Source organism: Gossypium hirsutum, chromosome A12 (genome assembly GCF_007990345.1).
Source record: "Gossypium hirsutum isolate 1008001.06 chromosome A12, Gossypium_hirsutum_v2.1, whole genome shotgun sequence".
Taxonomy (NCBI): domain Eukaryota; kingdom Viridiplantae; phylum Streptophyta; class Magnoliopsida; order Malvales; family Malvaceae; genus Gossypium; species Gossypium hirsutum.
In genome coordinates this window covers 2,364,009-2,384,386 of record NC_053435.1, presented here as the reverse complement: position 1 = coordinate 2,384,386, position 20,378 = coordinate 2,364,009, and the positions used below count along the sequence as shown (strand labels likewise).

Genomic DNA, 20,378 nt, shown 5'->3' with positions numbered 1-20,378 from the left:
ATTTATTTGGCCACTTCAATTTAGCCTATAGCATTTTCAAACATTTTCACATAGGTTCTATTTCATAATTTCACCCCCTTTTTCTTATGGAACAAAAATTAACTAAAATTGTCGGGTTCTATCTTAAGCTTGGCTTTCTAGAGGCCCACTAACATAATTAAACTTATGCCAACATTTACAGAATTTCCGAAAATTGGAGCATTACATAAGCAATTAACTAGAGAAGGGAAAGTACTATGTGCTGAAGGAGTGAAAATGTAATTAAGCTATCAAAATTGCTTTTGAGAGAAAAAGGTTAAAAAATTTAACTTCTCCTTTTGAAGAAAAGTGCTTTTGAAAAGTCAAAAATTACATTCAAAAGTTGTTTGTTTAGCATTCATTTTACTTAAAAAATATTTTTCATATTGTACAACCCAATTTTGGCCCCGGCTAAAATACAAAGCCCAAATGGATTAAATCCACCCCAAACCAAATTACAACAAAATCCTAAGCTCAAGTAGCCCAAAATCTAAAAAAAAAAATTTAGCAAAAGAAGAAGTGGAAACCCTAGGTGCTGCAGCCTCCATGTGCGTCCCCAACGAGCACTCCGCTCGAGGGTCAGCTCTCACCCGCTCCTTGCACCAAAACGGAAACCTGCCCCCGTTAACTCCCAGCAGACCTGCAAAGTAACCCAAAAAAAAAGCAAACACAATGAAAATGCAACAGCAGAAGCAAGGCCGAATAGTGATATAATAGTAACATGTATTTGGCTATAAAGACACACAAAACAGATTGTAAAAGGGGGGATTCAATATTAGTAAAAAAATAAAAAACAAAAAAAAACAGATAAAAAAGGTGATTTGCGATTTCAATTTTTCTTTTAGCCTTCGGATCTCATTTCTTTTCTGGATGTTTTTTAGTCTTTCTTTCTTTTCTTTTGCATAAAGAGAATAAAAGGAGAATAACACTTACCTCCGACCTCTCATCGTGTCCTTTCTGCGCGTGATCGGCCACCAAGTCCGATGGTGGTGCGGCGACGCTCCGAGATTGAGGCCAAAACCCTAGCAAAAGGGATAAAAAGGGGGTGTTAAGAACTTGTTTTGCTGCTGGTATAAAATAGCAAATGTCCATTCAAGTTTTGTTTTTTTTTTTAGTTTTAATAAACATGAAATGGCACCATTTAGGTGCAGACCCGTGGAGATCCGACCCGATGGAGGCCATGACCCTCGTGTTTTCACGTCTTATGGGTTATTTGTGAAATCGGTCCTCCCACTTTTTCGATCCATTTCGTTTGGGCCCTTTTTTGTTCCTTCTTTTTCTTTTAATTTTAGCACAGAACTCTGCTTGTATCTCATTTCAGTCCTGCATAAAATGTGGCGTTTAAGAGTATAGGGATATTTTCCCTTTCGGACCCTCTATTTCACTCGCGTGTTACAGTTTGGTCCCCTGCTTCATTATGTTTCTTTTTTTTTTTTGTTCTTTAAATTCCTTTAAACTTTTACTCAAGCCTTTTATTTCATGTATTTATCTATTTATTTACTTATTTGTTTAGTTATTCATTATTCATTATGCATTTATTTTATTTGTTTAAACACTTACTTTCTTATTCGTATATTGTCATTTTATTTATTTTTAATCCTTGCATATATTTATTTACTATATTTTGTTTTATTTATTCTCTTATTATTATTATTACCTTATTATCTATTATTTTATTATCGTCTATTCGTTCATTTATCACTTCTTTTTTTTGTATATTAAAGAAAAATATATTAGATTGTATATATATATATATTTTTTATTTTTAAACTTATTATTATTATTGTTATTATATTTTCTTTTTACTTATGTGGTATTATTATTATTATATTAACCAATTTAACACTACTGTTGCCATTATTATTTTCTTTTTACCTACTGGTTATTATTATGAGACTAATTTGGTATACTATTACTATTATTATTATATTTCTATTTCTATTTATTTTCTTATTCTAAAACTACTACTATTTATCTAATTTTTTTATCTATTCCTATTGTTGTTATATTTCTATTTATTGTATTATTTTCATTGTTATTTTTTAAATAATCGTATTTTATTTTTACTCTCGTTATTATTTTATTTATTTATATCCTTTTATATAGTTTTTAAATATTAGGTTTTTGTTATCATCATTATTTTTATTATCATTTTATTATTATTTATTTATTCGTACCTTTTTTAATTCTTAGCTTTAGATCATTATTTTACTTTATTTTACCATGTATTTATATCCTTTTTATAATTTTTAAAAGTTTTAGATTTTATTATTATATTATTATTTTTAATCATATGATTATTATTATTCTTATCATTATTGTTGTTGTTTGTCGATGATTATCATTTTTTACATTATAGTTTCCATTATCATTATTATTATTATTATCTATGCATATTAATATTTCAGTTTATTGATATCAATGTTATATATTATGTTGTATTTTGTATGTTACGTCATTATTATGTCAAATTTGTAACATTACCATTATCCGTCAAGTATAACCCCATTCATGTTTCAAATGATTTTTCTTTAAAACATAATCAATTAAAATGTATATCATTTTTAAATGTTTCATTAATTTTATCTAAATTCGTACAAAAAATAATTTTAAATAAAACAAAGGCGATGTTTGATGTTTAGAAATTCGAGGGATCGTGCCCTAATGTGTTGGGTTTCGATCTTTCGTTTATTTAAATAATCAAATTTCCCTTTGAAATCTCGTCCGCATTTTCTAAACTTTAAAACAAAAGCGACGCTTGATGTTTGGGAATTCGGGAAATTGTGCCCTAATGTGTTGGGCTTCGATTTTTTTTTTGTTTATCCAAATAATCAAACATCCCTTTAAAATTTCGTCCACATTTTTCTTTAAAAAACAAGGCAATATTTTGTATTTGGAAATTCGAGAGATCGTGCCCTAACGTACTGGGTTTCGATTTTTCTCGTTTGATCCAAATGACCGAATAACCTTTAAAATTAAAATACGTGAGTTTTGAAAATCAAAAGACCAACTTATTCTCGAGGATCTGAAATGTTGTGTCCTAACGTACTGGATGTGGCATTTTATTACTTCGGAACAAGAAAGTCTTTACAGTCTATTTCAATTTACCCAAGCAAATTCTTCGTATAGATCAACATAAAAGGGATCGTATTCTAAATTTTTTTCGAGTTTTTCAGTTCTCGACATTAAGACATTAATTAATCAATTAGGTACCAATTTTGGGCGTTACGAGGGTGCTAATCCTTCCTCGTACATAACCGATTCCCGAACCCGTTTTCTCAAATTTCGTAAACCAAAATCGTTATTTTAGTAAATCGAAATATGTTATTAAAATGACTCAAATTTCTAGGTGAGCCGATCACACCTAAACAAAAAAGGATTGGTGGAGACTCCCATATTCTTTCTTTTCAAATATAAAGTCGATCCCCGTTTTTCAAAAAAATAGTTTCGACACATATCAAAAGTGCTTTTAAAAAGCACTACTAAACACAACCTTAATTTAAAGAAAGAATTATGCTAGGTTATAATATTTTTATAACATGTAAATTAAGTAAAAAAATAATATATAATATATAATAAATATCCTTTATAAAAAATAAGTTTTTATAAAGTGTCAAATAACTTTTGTAACACTTCTTATAAATAATATAATTCTTCTTCATCACTTTAAAAAGTTATTTTTTTACAAATAAGTTATGATAAAAAAAACTAAAATAATTTTTTTTTACAAACAAGCATATTATTTTTATAATATATAACATGGACATATAAATAAGTTATGTTAATACATCTTGACCATAACTCTTTATAAATAAATATATTATAATACTTTTATAACATATTTTTATAATAAAATTTCTGGACATAACTTTAAAAAATTAGGATTTAAATAATATAAATTTTTGTTATAATTTTATAAATATACATAAATTATTTTTATAATATAATTTTTTTAAGATTTATAATATAATTCTTTTAATATAAAAAATTACAACTTACACTTATATAAAATTAAATTTTTGTGTAATTACATACGCGATTATTTCAATTCTCACCCTCTCCTTAAGATTTGGAAAGTGTAATTAGGGTGCTCCAATTACACCTAATTCAGTGAGACTCGTTAATTACAATGGTTATCCAAACATGTCTCTCCTATGTAATTACAAAGAATTACATATTTATATGTAATTAAAATTTGAATCAGTCCTTAAGTTTTAAGGTATATTAAGTAATCAGGTCCTTCCATTAGCTTAACCATCAATTTATACGTTATGTCAGTTTAAATTTAACGTGGAACATATTTAAAGCATGCTTATCAAGTTGTAAACATATATGTACTCACCATATGGGTAGCTTGAATATAAAAACATATGACATCAATAAAATTTTGGAAAATTATATTTTTTAAGCTTATACATTAAATTTAAGTTATCTTATATACATGTTTCAAATTTAATTTACATATTTTTAATATACTTATACTTGAGCTTAAATTTACCATACAAGCTAAAGGCTACGCCATTAAAAGGAGCTTATTGATATGATATTAATATTTTATTAATTCAAATAGTACATTTCAAAATTTAGATATCAATTAAAATTTGAGCTATATTTTGTTATATATCTATCATCATGTTATTTTGTGTGTGTTTAAATCATTATAACATTTTATGTAATAACAATTTGATTATGTAAATTTTGGCATGTTCACTTATATGTATCATATTCATGTTAGTTTTCGTATAGTTTCAAATTTTCTATAGTATATGTAGTTAGTTATTCAATTTAAAAAAAATTTGTATATAGATTTTACTTAGTAATATAGTTTTTGTTATGTATATTTTACTTTTGTTGTCATAAACTGTTTTAAATATTCTTTTTTATATTTTTGATGTCTTAAATATCCGAGTTAATCATAAAAAACATTCCCAAACTATGATCTTGATTTTAAATTGGTTCTCAAACTTTAAAAACATTCTAATTACTTCTTCAAACTATTGATGCTATATCAATGAAGTCCTTCCACTATAAACTATTAATTTATCTATTAAATGATAAGTAAAATCTTATGTGACATAATTTAAAACAAAGAAATTATGGAAAAGTAAGCTGTTGTCATATAACTTTTAAAATTAAACTAAAAATAAAATAAAACCGAAAAAAGAGAGAGTGAATGATAATTTTTGTAGAAGTTTTGAAATCCTGAAAATCAAGATTTTTACGACATTCATTTTTACAATATTCATTTTTCTTTAGTTGTAACAGCCCGATTTAGACCCTAGTTGGAATAGTGGTTTCGGGACCAAAAATCTGACTTATAAAAATATTTTAATATTAATTTTCGTGCTTATTATGTGTGAATTAGTATGTGTGAAAGTTTCATGTGAAAATTTAATCGTTTGTGTGTCGATTTGAAAGAAAGAACTTAATCACGTAAAATGTAAAAGTTGTCTGTTGTTTGTTAAAGTGCTGAATTGATATGGCTTTTTAAGTATGAATTTCTTATGATGCAATTGGACCATTTAATTAATGCATGGACAAGTATGGGCATGAGTTAGTGGATTTTGAATGAAATTAAAAAGGTTATACTAGTAATTGATAAATAATTGTTGATTTAATAAAACAAATACATAAAATTTGTCCATTATCATCATCCTTGCCGAAATTTTGAAGAAAGAATTAGGGTTCTTGAGCTTTGAACATTCGACACTTATAAGCATCAATTAGGTATGTATTTTTGATCGGTTTTTGATGATTTTTACGTTTTTGTGATCGTTGCAGTGAAATGTACAAAGCCCATGCTTGAATTTCTGATTTTGATGAATATTTTGAGTTATTCCATTGATGAATTCATGAGTTTTATGATGTTAATTGGTGGAATAAGAAAGCTTAGTGCTTGATATACATGTTTTGTAAAGTGATTTTGAGTAAAAATGCATATTAGGGATTAAATTGAGAAAAGTGTAAATTGAGGATTTGAAATGTAAAATAAATAAATGTTATGGATTGCTAGAGACCATAGGAAGGTTCGGCTAAGGCATGGTTTTGATGAATTTTGTGTATTTTGATGATTTTATGAAATAGGGACTAAAGTGTTAAATAAAAGTTATGGGTTGCTAGAGACCATAGGAAGGTTCGGCTAAGGCATGGTTTTGATGAATTTTGTGTATTTTGTGATTTTATGAAATAGGGACTAAAGTTGAAAAATGTGGGGACTAATTTGTAAAATGCCCTAAATATGTATTTATGGATTGAATTGAATGAATTTTTGAATAAAAGGGTTAACTCTGAATACATATAGATCAAGAAAGGAGGAATTCGGACTTAGACCGAGAAAAGTCGAAGGTTATAGAGTAGACAATCCGAATTGACAATTTCGAGTACGAGGTAAGTTCGTACGGGATAAATGATGTTACAATTTATGTTTTAATGCTTTGATAATGCTTAAATTGTATACATTTGACTATGGTTTGAGTACGATGATAAATCGATTATGTTCGGCACTAGGTGTGCGATTTGAAATAGCTTCGGCTATAAATAGCACTAAGTGTGCGAATTGGAATAGTTTCGGCTATATGTGGCACTAAGTGTGCAGTATTGAGATAGTTTCGGTTTAATATGATGGCACTAAGTGTGTGATATTCTATAGCTTCGGCTAGATTATTGGCATTAAGTGTGCGATATTCTTGTACGTGGAAAGATGATTTAATGAATTAGTGCATCGAGCATTGAAGTGATAATGTAATAGATAAGTATGAGTTTGTACAGTTATGTAATGAATGTTTATGGTTAACGACATGGTTGAGATAGATGAACCTATGTGGTTGATAATATTGTATATGAGTTATATGCAAGGATATGTGAACTAAGGAAATGATATGAAATGTGATATGGTAATGAATGAGGTTGAGTAGTGATATGAATTGAACTATGTGTTAGCTAATATGTTTTATAGCTTTTAAATGTTGAGTTAAATGTATTTTACTACGAATTTACTAAGCTCTAAGCTTATTGTGTGAAATGTTCTTTGTTTTATAGCGTTATAAAGCTAGCTCGGATTTGGTAATCATCAGCGACTCACTCACACTATCGGACGTCTATTTTGGTACCATTTTGAGAGTTGTATATATGGTATATGGCATGTATAGGTTAGGAGTATTTAGATATGTTTTGTTGTGTATATATTATGCCATGTGATATGGCTAGTTTGTGTTAGAACTTATGGTTGATATTAATATATGTTATGTGATGCAAATGTGCCATTATGATGTGCTTTTGGTTGGCCAAAGGAAATGGTCAATTTGATAAGGTTTTGGCATGAGATGTGTTGGTATGTTTGATGTTTATGGAACATATGTTTTGGTATGATTTTGGTTTAGATTTGGTATGATTTGGTTGATGAGTTGAGAATGGAATTTGTTGATAATGTAATGGCATGATTAATGTGTGTTTTGGTATTGGAATTGGTTGAAATTATGTTAAAAATATGCTTGGTTTGATGCTTGTAGGTTTGACCCAAGAGGGGTGACAAATTGGTTATTCAAAAGACCTATTTTTGTCCACACGGGCAGAGACACGAGCGTGTGTCTTAGCTGTGTGCGACACATGGTCATGTTGCACGGTCATGTTGCACGGTCATGTGTCCCCTGGGGTACCCTACATTTTTAAGTCAATCTTGAGCATGGCCAAAACACACGGGTGTGTGGCTAACCGTGTGACTCAAGTTAGGCTCGACCACGGCTAAAGCACACGGGCGTGTCTTGTGGCCGTGTGTGCAAGTCAGTATGTATGCCCTGTATTGACATGGCCTAAACACACGGGTGTGTCTAATGCCGTGTAAGGCACACAGCCTATTCACACGGGCGTGTGACCTGTACATCTTTGATAAATGTTTAAGTTTTGAAAAATTTTGTATGAGCTCGGTTTAGTCTCGTCCTTTTTCTAAAACATGTTTAAGGTCTCGATGACCTATATAAGGGACTTTATGATAATGTATAGCCTTTGATGCTATGATGTTTTTGAAATGAATGTTAATTGTTCTGAATGTCCGGTAATGCCTTTAACCCTATTCAAGAGACGGATACGGTTTAAGGGTGTTATATTAGTTTTTTATTTTAAAGTATGTCATATAAGATTTAACATCTCATTTAAGAATTAAATTAACAATTTTAGTGACGGAAGGACTTTATTAATATAACATCGATGATTTAAAAATATAATTAGAATGTTTAAAGTTTGATGACCAATTTAAAACAAGAGTCATAGTTTGGAGATGTTCAATGAAATTAACTCTAAATATCCCATATTTTACATAGTTCCTTATAATTGTTCATTCTTAATTTTAAATTTATTTATTGAAATATTAAATTATTACACATTAATAAAAATTTACTTTTTATAGAAAAATAATATTATTCGATTTCCTAAAGCAAAGCGAGGGCATATTCTAGTTTGATAACTCGTTTGACAAGTATTCTCCATCTTGGTTAGACTAAAGTGCTTTAATAAGTAAACCTAATTATTTCTCTACTTCCACACAAAACTCTTGAAATTTATCAAATGTTTCACTCTTACTGTGCATTAGATACACATACTTACATATGAAATAATCATCTATAAAAGTTACACAATAACTATAACCACCTTAGACAATAATGTTCTTAGGACCACATACTTAGTGTGCACAAGTTCTAAGGGTTGAATGACCTTTGTACCTTTCACATTAAAAGATCTCTTAATCATTCTACCTTCCAAGCAAGACTTACATTGTGGAAGATTTATCTCTTTTAGTGAACTTAAATTCTTATTTTTTACAAGTCTAGTGATTTTATCTTGGTTAAAATAACCAAGTCTTAAATGTCATAAGTACGCCTCATTAGAGCGAAGTTTTAAGTTTCTTATTCTCTAATTCAAATTCTAACGGTGAGTATATCTTTGCTTTGATAAAATAAAGATTACTTTTCTATCCATCCATTATAGATAAAAAAAAATTATAAATTGCAATACCTTTATAAAAGTCATGGTATAACTGTCTTTAAATAAACATGCTACAAAAGTTAAAATTTTCTTAAAATTAGTTACATAAAAAATGTATTTTAAAATAATTTTCCTAAAACTATCAAAATGAAAATGTACTTCTCCTACTGCTTCTGCCGCCACATTGCTCCCATCTTAGGTTCTCAATAAGAGTTGTCTCGAAGATATTTTGTTTCCTTGAACCCTTGCAAAGAAATACAAACATGGTTAGTGGCTCTAGAACCAATGACCCAGTGGTATACTAAATCTTCCACTAAACAAGTTTCAATAACTAAGAGTTCCGTACATTTTCCTTTAGTGGCTAAGTAGTCCTTCCACTCAGTTAACCTTGAAGTATCATTTCTTACTGTAAAAGAAACATTTAGACTTTGACAAGTCTTTAGGCTTCCTAAGCTTCTTTCTTTCCACTTTAGGTGGACCTATAGTCTTATCATTTTTCTTACCCTTAGTCTGATTTCCCTTCACTTTAGAGAAATAATCAATTGCTAAGTTCGCTTTTGCTTTTCAAACTAGGTCACTATCATTCAACATTAACTTATAGGATTGAAGTTCCCTCATGAGTTGTGTAAGGGCCAATTGATTGTTTCCTAACTTATAAGCAATTGTAAAGTCTGCAAAGTCCTTAGACAGACTTTTGAATGCCATTTCAATTTGGATATTCGTATCCAGTTCAACCCCATTGTCCTTCACTTCTGTAAATGATCTTATAAGCACAAGCATATAATTTTCAACCAAAGCACCAAACTTTTGCTGGCAGTTCATCAAATTGGTTATAGAGAATTGTTGAGTCAAGACAACTTGGTCTTCAAACATTTCCTCCAATTTTTCCATCATCTCTTTAGCAGTTTGATAGCTCTCTAGATGCTTTTGAAGTATATTGCTTACCCTAGCTAAGATACAACAATGAACTATCTCATTCAAGTCTTTACAATGACTCTTGTCTCAAGTTGGTTAGCGACAAGGAATCTAATATCAAGGACTAACTTGTGTTTTTTTGCCACTTATAACTTTCATTTAGATCATTTTTAATAAGAATATTGATCAATGGAGTTGGTGTCATTTCAAAATGAAAAATAAATTTTTCATCAATTAAGTATTTTTGTATTAAGCAAATATTCCAATAAAATAGTTTTGCAACATATGATATGTATTAATCATGTTGCGTGCATCTTATTTTAAACCTTGAAAATTTTATAAGTTGCTGCAATGATAATTCCCACACTGATTAAGTTACTGTAGGGGTAATCCTAATCAACCAGTAAGAATACCAATTTTCATCCAATCTACATATTATATGAAACCAACTCATAAGAGTCATAGGAGTTAATAGGGGTATTTTAGGTAGTATAAAAAATCAATAGGGATAATTTAGACATTAAAACTTAATAAGGATTATTTTAAAACTTGCAAAAAAAGTTAATTAGTTTTTTTATTATTATAAATTTTGAGTTTTATTACTACATTTTAGTAATTTTATTTATTATTTAATTTATAAATAAATCTACTTATCTGTAATTTTTTTTCTAATGATGTATAGGTCATCTTGGTCCTATCATGGAAGCAAAAAAAAAAAAAAGTTTATTTATAAATTTTAATTTTTGTTATATTTTTATTTGTTTTTTATGTATAAATAATTTTTTTGTATATATTTATTTTTTTATTTTTTAATTAATTATGTACGGGTGAAAGAAAGAATCAAAAAACATTTTGATTCAAAATTAATTAGATTTACATTTTATGCCTTTAAACTACATAAAAACTATTTATATGCATTAATATTGTTGTTACATTTTAATTTAATATTATGCTTTAATTTTTTTATTGTTTGGAAGATATTTTAACTAAAGTTACAAATCATCAATTATATATACATAACTACACACATACATGTAACTATTCTTTGAGTTCTTTTTGAATGGTAACTTTATTTCACTTTTGATGATTCCTTTTTCTCCAAATTTCATCATTATCTTTACGTAAATATCAAAATTTATCTTTTATCATATATGAGAACTATGGTTTCCTCCACAAAATAGCTATAATGCTAATATTTTTCATATATTTATCTCATGGAAAAAAAAGGAATGACAAAATCGTATTTAAAAATTTGACAAATTTTCTAATAAAAATTTTAACACAAAAATATTCACTTGAAAGTTTATCCTCAGCTTCTTTTAAAGTTCAATCTCTAAATATTCCAATTATATTGATTTAATATAAATTATACTTTTAGCATGATAGTTTTTCAATATTTTATAATTTATTTAAAATTTTACAAGTAGCACCATGTGAAGTCATTTATGTTGGGTTTTTCCTTGTTACTACAATACGAAATCTCATGCTGGGGCTAGCATGGTAGCCTCATTTATTTTGAAGTAAATAGAAAGTATTACTCTTTAAATCTCTACTTAACTCCCTTGTATTATTTTACATGTTACTACAATACGAAATCTCAAAAACTTTTTTAACTTCTCAATAGAGTTATAGTTTCTTAATTACCTTTTCTTTTTCTTATATGGTTAATAGTGAATTCACATGTGTGGTTTCATCGAGTTAGAATGTGACTAGATCTGTTCATGGGTTAGGCCGGGTGGCTTGCCTGAAAAATAGAAGGGTTTGGGTAAAAATATAGGCCTAAAAAAGGGATTTGGGCAAAAAAATAAGGTTCATTTAGAAAATGAGTCAGGTCTCGGATAAGGCTTTTTGTTATTTTCTTATTTTTTTTTACTATTTTACTATCATTTCACTATTATGATGCTACTATTTTGTTGCTATTGTATAACTTTTGTTTTATTGTTAATTTTGTTACTATTTTAGAGGTATTTACTTGTTAAGTTGCACCTATCTTAGTGTTATTCAAGTATAAATATTTTTAAAATTTATTTTCACTTTGTTGGGAAATATTTATTTTAATGTTTTTAGTATTTTTTGATGTATAATATTTTTTAAAAAAATTACTAAGGGCTAGGCCGAGCTCAAGTTTTAACTTTTTATTCCGACCGGGCTTCTACAAATTTTAAGCCCATTTTTTAGGCCAAAACTGGGCCTAACAAACAAGTCTAAAATTTGGTTGGCCTAACTCATGAACACCTCTAAATGTAACGCTTAAATTTTTTATTATTTTAAATTTAAATATAAAATATTGTTATATCGTCTTAGGGTATGCTCTTTAATTAGTCGTTTCTATTTAATGTATATTTATATATTTTTAAGAAAAATTTATATTTATATCTTCTCTAATTATAATAACTTATATTTTGTTTATTTTGATATTAAATAGTTTAATATTAAAATCAATGAGTTCAAATTTTTTATAGTTTAATATTAAAATCAATGAGTTCAAATTTTTTATATATTTATAATTTTTGTTTCTTTGATGCATTAATTGGTTTAGAATTATATTTTATTTTAGAAGATCAATTATTTTTTGAGTAACCTAAATATATTATTGTGAATCATATTATACTTATTTTAAATAAAAACGTCAAAAAAAAATATAACATCCACGTAACACTAGCTTCAATTTACATATTTTCATGACATTTAAAAAAAATTGAAATTTAAGTTTTTGAATTATCATGTTTTATATAATTAAATAATATTTTCTGTAAAAATATAACAACTTACTCTAAATAAAACTTATGTTTAAAACTTGTGTATTTTTTAATTGAAAAAATCATATTTCTTTTACCAAAAAAAAATCTTATTTTGAACTTGAGTTGAATTATTTTTTAAAATAATTTTGTAATGAATATATTAATTAAATATTAAGTAAATGGATAAATAATGATAAATTCTACTTTGAAATATATTTTATTATTGTACATTTAATTTTATTGTAAATTATATTTAAACATTATTAATTATTAATTATTTTTATTTATCTATTTAGACGCTACAGTTATTAAAATTATTGAAATTATCATTTTATTATTTACTTAAGTACATGTAAAATGCTTTCTATATTATTACTCATTTAATTTAATTAATGATATGTTTTAAACATTATTTACATATCTCTTCAAATTTCATTTTTTACTGATCACATATTTTAGTATTTTGATTTTTTTTTCTTTTGATTTTTTAAGCTATATTTTTATATAAAAATGTTATATCAATTAATTCAAAACTTGACCCCTCAATGCAGTGTAATATTCTTTGTTAATATGTAAAACTAACCCATAGACGTCACGCATATTAACAATCGTTTCATATTTGACTATTATTTTAACTTAAGTAGAATTTTTTGGGAAGTTTTTCAACTAAAACAATCTTGATTGTATAACTATAGACTCAACATCCGTCATAAATATGGTCTCTTTTATGAGCAATCATGAAATAATCTCAACTAGAAACACATATGAATGGTTGCCTTCTTAAAGAAAATCTTTTAAGTGAATCCATACGATAATATTGCTGTAGGGTACGGTTATGGTAAAACTGACTCGAAGTATTATCATGCTATCGCACAGAGACCATTGATGGAGGTCGTAAGTCTTGTTTATAGACATTCTCCCACTCAATCTTTTAAAAAACAATGCAAGGTTTAATTCGATTTCAAGCATAAATAATTTAGTATGCAGGTAAGTTGAAGTGTCATTCTTTCCTAATCTATATGACATGCTTTAATATATATGCATAGACATGCTTATTGATTTAACAACATTTAATCATGTACGATATTTAAGAAAATATCATAATTATAATTAAAAATTAATTTTAACCGGCCAAAAATTTTAATGGTTCCACCTTAGAAAAGAAAAGAAAGAAAATTACAATATTTTTTCTAAAATATTTTTTGAGTGTTCTAGGAAAAAGCCAAATACCCTATTCCCAAAAGAACACGTACCCCGAGAATTAACACCAATACGAGGAGCAAATAAAACCTGTTGCTTATGAACTTCTCAGAGAACCCCTGCGCGCCAGTGTCACTGTCACTCATTTTAGCTGCTTCGTCGCACCTCCACAATGCTGGCTATTTAATGCACCACTTGCCCGTGTGGTAATTTACATGGCTCCCGCACACTGTAAGGCACGAAGCCCCCGATACTATGCCCGCACCTAGATTACTAGTACATGAGATCTCAATAATGTTCAACTCAGTATTGTCTAGCTAGGGTGTGATGCCTTAGCCCCTCTTACTAGGCACTTGTGGGTTGGTTGAGCTCGATGCCTGACGATGATCAACCCTCCTGCACATTGCTCGGGTGCGAAGCCTCGACACTTGCTCACATTCCAGTCGACTAGGCTACCACTTGAGCTAAATTGTTATTAATACCTAAACAATGCGATTTCACCATTATTACTTCGACTGCTATGACTTCACCTGAAGGCTACACCTCGTCAGCTATAAACCTCAAAGACATATATATGCACGACACATTAAGTGTCTCTGGTCTACGTCGTCAACAATAAGTGTTGGATCTTTCTATCCATGGATCACACCTAGAGTCTAGCCTAGTTCATGTGAATTCCATCATCACCTATTTAGAAGGCTACCACACTCCCTAAACGGCCAACCATGATAAAACTAGCGTCGGACATATGTAAAGGCCTAATGACCTGTGTGGTTAACATCACCTATAAATGGTCTCTGGAGGATCTTCTTCAACATCACACTCTTATGTTTTATACAATTCTCTTTTAAAGCAACTCTCTACACCTCACCACCGTGTGAATCACCATCCTATATCTCTTTCCTCTTTCTTCCTAACAATTGGGTGTGCTGAAAACATAGACGACATAGCTCACCTTGATGAGAATATCCTTGAAAATCCAATCAAATCCACCAATCTTGCCACCGAGCACATCAGCCAAGCTAGTAATCCCCATCCACCAAGTCCTTATAACCCTTATGAGAATTGGTATCATTAGCAATCTAGATTTAACACCATATTCCCTCCATCATATATAGGCTAGATACCAACATTTGATAAACAAACTACTCGGACTCGTAACTCCAACACTAACTCTTCATCCTAGCAATTTTGGCACTGCAAGCAGATGAAATAAGTTATAACATTACATAGATTCTTTTTTTACAACAAAAGATAACGTTAAAGAATGTGCCTCATTAACCCTCGGAATTCTATCTAATAAGACCCAGGTACTGCAAGCAAAGCAGCCATAAAATTAGGTTGTGATCTTCCCACAAATATCTGTTCGCTGGCTCTCATTGGAGCCTCTTCCCTTGTGAGAAAGGGAACAAAGTTTAGATTAGTTCCAAACAAGACCCTTGGTTAAATCTATGGTGGTTATGGTAAGGAAAAGCATATCACAAATTTGATGCACCTTAGCTTAGGGGTGTTCATTCGGTTAACCGACCCGAAATTACTATAACCGAATTAACCGACCTTCCAAAAATTTTAACCGTTAACCGAACCGATTTTTTTTTAAAAAAATTTAACCGAACCGAAATTTTTTCGGTTAATAAGGTCGGTTAACCGAATTAACCGAAAATTATGTATTTTTTATTTTTTGTTAAAATTACCCGAATTACCCGAATTACCCGAATTAACCGAATTACCGAAAAATACCCGAATTTTTTATTTTTTATTTTTAAAATTTAAAAATTTATAAATTATTAAAGTAAATTGGGTTTTAGACTTTAGTAAATTGGGTTGTCTTTTAGTTTTAATTTTATTGGATTGGGTAATTGGGTAAACTTTAGTTTTAGTTTTATTGGGTTGGGTAATTGAGTTTGGGTTGGGTTGGATAATTTTATTTATTAATTTTTTCGGTTAACCGAAAATTTTCGATTAACCGACCGGTTTCGAACCGAATTAACCGTTAACCGAAAAATCATAAAAAAATTAACCGACCCCCGACCGAAAAAATTCGGTTAACCGACCGATTAACCGAATTCGGTCGGTTAACCGAATTTTTTCGGTTTTACCCGAATTATGCACACCCCTACCTTAGCTCCCCTTTTTAAGGCAATTCTTGTTACCAAAGACTCTGTACTCCCCTTGGGTAATTGGGTAAACTTTAGTTTTAGTTTTATTGGGTTGGGTAATTGAGTTTGGGTTGGGTTGGATAATTTTATTTATTAATTTTTTCGGTTAACCGAAAATTTTCGATTAACCGACCGGTTTCGAACCGAATTAACCGTTAACCGAAAAATCATAAAAAAATTAACCGACCCCCGACCGAAAAAATTCGGTTAACCGACCGATTAACCGAATTCGGTCGGTTAACCGAATTTTTTCGGTTTTACCCGAATTATGCACACCCCTACCTTAGCTCCCCTTTTTAAGGCAATTCTTGTTACCAAAGACTCTGTACTCCCCTTTCGAAGAAATTTTTTGTTAAATCACGCTTGCTTTTTGTTAGAATACTTGGGAATCTGCAATTCCAACACCAAATCATGAGCTTCAACGCCAAACACCCATTTCCAACAGCCACATTTTTCCTACAGTAAGCTCAAGAGTCTATGCCGAACATTGTGTTTCTTCTATTTCTTTCAAAGAAGCAGGTTCTATTGCCCCGCTACCATTTGCATATAATACAACAAATCAACAACTCTCTCAAGTTTCGTGCCTTTGACATTTAACATGCATAATTTTGGCGCTATGTATAACAAAGACGTCTACATCACAAAAAATCGAAATTTCTAAACATGCATTGCACTCATAAATTGGTCATCAGAAAATAGAAGATACAAACTGAACAGAATCAGTGCCTAATTATTCACTTCTTCACCTCCTCATATTCGGCTTCTTGGGCCTGGTCACCACCTTGAGCACCTCCAGAAGAACCACCTTGGGCACCACCAGAACCACCAGCCATGTGCTCCCCAATCTTTGAGACAGCTTTATTCGCTGCATCTATCTTGGCCTTGATCTCGTCAACATCCTCTCCTTCCGTTGCCTTCCTCAAATCTGCAACAGCACCCTCGATTTCTTTTGCAATTTCACTAGGAATCTTCTCCCTATACTCATTCAAGCTCTTCTCTACACTATAAATAGTGGTGTCTGCATTGTTTTTTACATCAATCAGACTTTTCCTTTGTTGGTCCTTCTGCGCATGCAACTCAGCTTCTTTGACCATCTTCTCAATCTCATCCTCCGAGAGACCACCAGAGGAACGTATCGTAATTTGCTGTTCTTTACCGGTGGCCTTATCCTTGGCCGAAACAGTGACAATACCATTGGCATCAATGTCAAATGTAACCTCAATCTGAGGCATACCTCTAGGAGCAGGGGGAATGCCTACCAAGTCGAACTCACCCAAAAGCTTGTTGTCAGCAGCCATTTCACGCTCACCTTGAAGCACCTTGATACCTACTTGAGTCTGGTTATCAGCTGCAGTAGAGAACACCTGAAAATCAAAGAATCCCCATCAAACATAGAAAAAGAAAACAAATTATATCCAAAGAAATATTTTTCAAAGAAATTAGAGCATGCGTATATGCATCTAAAAACTAAAGTTGTCAAACTTATTCTGTTCCAAGAGCTACTAAAAAAGCTTATGACATACTGATAATCCCCACTAAGGAGAAAATGCAAACAATATGCACCAAAGACATACCTGACTTTTCTTTGTTGGAATGGTTGTGTTCCGGTTGATTAGCCTAGTGAATATTCCACCTAGTGTCTCAATACCAAGTGACAAAGGAGTTACATCAAGCAAAAGCAACTCTTTAACATCCCCACGAAGTATACCACCCTGAATTGCTGCCCCCATAGCAACAGCCTCGTCAGGATTGACTCCTTTGCTTGGACTCTTCCCAAAGATCCCTGAAACTACTTCTTGCACTTTAGGTACACGTGTCATCCCTCCAACAAGAAGAACCTCATCAACATCATTTGTGGAAATGCCAGCATCTTTCAAGCAATTCTTACAAGGTGCTTTGGTCCTCTCAATCAAGTGATTTACCAAAGATTCAAACTTTGATCTGGTCAATGTGATATTCAAGTGTTTTGCCCCAGAAGCATCAGCTGTTATAAATGGAAGATTAATTTCAGTCTGCGATGTTGATGAGAGTTCAATTTTAGCTTTCTCAGCAGCTTCCCGAAGCCTTTGAAGTGCGAGCCTATCCTTTGAAAGATCAATTCCCTCGGTCCTCTTGAATTCACTCACCAAGAAATCCAGCAATGCATTGTCAAAATCCTCTCCTCCCAAGAAAGTATCACCATTTGTTGCTTTGACCTGGACACGATTGTCATCAGTACAACTGGCCTAATCTCTCTAAAACAAACCCTCTAAGGAAAAAAAAAAAAAGATGCTTATTGCTTACCTCAAAGACACCATTTGAAATCTCCAAAATTGAGATATCAAATGTACCGCCACCAAGATCAAAGACTGCAATGAGACCCTCCTTGTTGTTCATTCCATATGAAAGGGCAGCAGCAGTAGGCTCATTGATTATTCTCTCAACATCAAGGCCTGCAATTCTACCAGCATCCTTAGTTGCTTGCCTCTGGGCATCATTGAAATAAGCTGGAACAGTGATAACTGCTTTAGAAACACCCTTTCCAAGATAAGCCTCTGCAGTTTCTTTCATTTTGGTCAAAATAAATGCCCCAATTTGACTAGGAGAATATTGCTGCCCATTTGCCTCAACCCACGCATCTCCATTGGGAGCCTTGACAATCTTGAAAGGAACCATTCCCATTTCCTTTTTCGTCTGAGGATCTTCATATCTTCTACCGATTAGACGCTTGGTTCCAAAAACTGTGTTGGTTGGATTGGTCACAGCCTGACGTTTTGCGGGGGTGCCCACAAGTAACTCTCCCTTTTGGTTGAAGGCAACAACAGAAGGTGTCGTTCGTGCACCTTCAGAGTTCTCAATAACTTTGGGGTTCTGATATCAACGACAGACTCAATCAGAGACAATGACCTTAACTTCCAAAGCTAATAACAAAATTGTTAAGGACATCCGCCAACTAGTCTAAATCTTACCTTTCCCTCCATGACAGCAACACAGGAGTTGGTCGTACCCAAATCAATACCAATGACATCATTGCCGGCAGGTTTTGAACTGCATTAAAGAAAAACAGAAAAGGGCAATCAGAAATTTACAATAAATAGACAATAATGAGAATAACCAAAACAATTGTTACCTGAATGCTCTACAAAAACTTGTCCAATTAATTCCCGCTGAGGTCTTGCCATTGTTAGTCTGCACAACAAGCAATTAAGCATGAGGCACCGTCCTTTTCATTCACTGGGAATATTGTTGAAGTAATTGGCCAACGAACTGAAATAACCATTTTCACATAACCAAAATCTCAACCAAAATTCAAGAAACCGCAGAACGTAAAGCTTAAACGAACTTGAAACAAAGAGACACACGTATAACAATGATACCTCAAATTTAATCAAGAGAACAAAGCAATGAGAGACACAATACAATAAATAAACATGTATAGTCGTCCTTTAATTTCCTAAGATATTAAGGGACGGCACGATCCACCTTTTTTTTCCTGACCATCTAAAGAAGCTCCAATTAACCAAATAATACTCCCAAAAGATTCAGTTTAAATGAACGAAAATATTTTTATCTACTACTTCTAGTAACCCACAGATAAAAAGGTAAAAACATCTAGATAAATTCCTTTTCCTCAGCCTCCTCAACAACCAAACAGAATACAACATCACAAAGCACAATTAAATTAGAAAAATCACAACCACCGAACACGAAAAGCTTTAAAACAGACATAAGAGAAACTTACGCATCTATAGGCAGAGAGAGGAGAAGCAGCGACGTCCCGTCGTCGGAATGAACGAAGCAGAGCTGCCGCAGCCATAGCTATAAATTGCAATAGAACGAGAAGGGTCGACAGAGATAGAAATGAGGGTGCTCCGTTGGTTAATATAAAATGAAGAAGAGGCGTCTAGGGTTTAGGGTTTTGCTTTATTATAGACGGTTTTTTGTAATGAGGTTGAGATTTTCTTGCAAGTGATCGAAGGTTCTAGATTAACAACGGAATGGGCTCGGCTGCCCGCTCTTTAGACTGTTGTTCTATAATAGTACGGTCGATAGTGTGCCACGTCAATTAAATCAAAATCAGATCTGATGGTTAGCGTGGAGCCACGTCATTTTCTATTACTCCTACCGATAGGTATTCGGTGTTAGGTAATTCACTGTTAATATATAAGTTAAATGACTCCAACGAAGGATTTTGGTGTGGCAGGGATTTTTTTTTTAAAGATAAGCAGATGAAGAATTCAATCAAAACATTTTTTAAACTCAGTTAGCCTCTTGTTCTTCGACCATGTTTGCAGAAGAACTCGGTTCTTTCATTCGTTCTCACTCTCTAATATCGTTTTCTCGATTGTATTTTTTAAGAACACCGACAAAATATTACACGAGTTGCACA

The 20,378-nt window shown here is 31.2% G+C and overlaps 1 protein-coding gene and 1 long non-coding RNA gene across 3 annotated transcripts; both read right to left on the bottom strand.

Moving 5' to 3' along the window:
- Nucleotides 1-295: 295 nt before the first annotated feature.
- On the bottom strand, nucleotides 296-1,173 carry LOC107928885 (uncharacterized). The gene is made up of 2 exons (XR_001692721.2): nucleotides 952-1,173; nucleotides 296-658 (listed from the first exon to the last, which is right to left on the bottom strand). It is a non-coding gene; the product is annotated as an uncharacterized lncRNA (long non-coding RNA).
- A 15,474-nt stretch (nucleotides 1,174-16,647) lies between these two features.
- On the bottom strand, nucleotides 16,648-19,993 carry LOC107920833 (heat shock 70 kDa protein, mitochondrial). Of its 2 annotated transcripts, none has more exons than XM_041082454.1 (6): nucleotides 19,731-19,993; nucleotides 19,119-19,177; nucleotides 18,958-19,036; nucleotides 18,293-18,859; nucleotides 17,584-18,204; nucleotides 16,648-17,373 (listed from the first exon to the last, which is right to left on the bottom strand). In XM_041082454.1, exons 1-6 carry the CDS (start codon nucleotides 19,803-19,805, stop codon nucleotides 16,744-16,746), a joined length of 2,031 nt encoding a protein of 676 aa, XP_040938388.1. In that variant the 5' UTR covers nucleotides 19,806-19,993; the 3' UTR covers nucleotides 16,648-16,743. The 2 variants fall into 2 exon arrangements, with proteins under 2 accessions (XP_040938388.1, XP_040938389.1); XM_041082455.1 differs by having other exon boundaries at nucleotides 19,119-19,255; nucleotides 19,731-19,972.
- Between the last annotated feature and the right edge of the window lie 385 nt (nucleotides 19,994-20,378).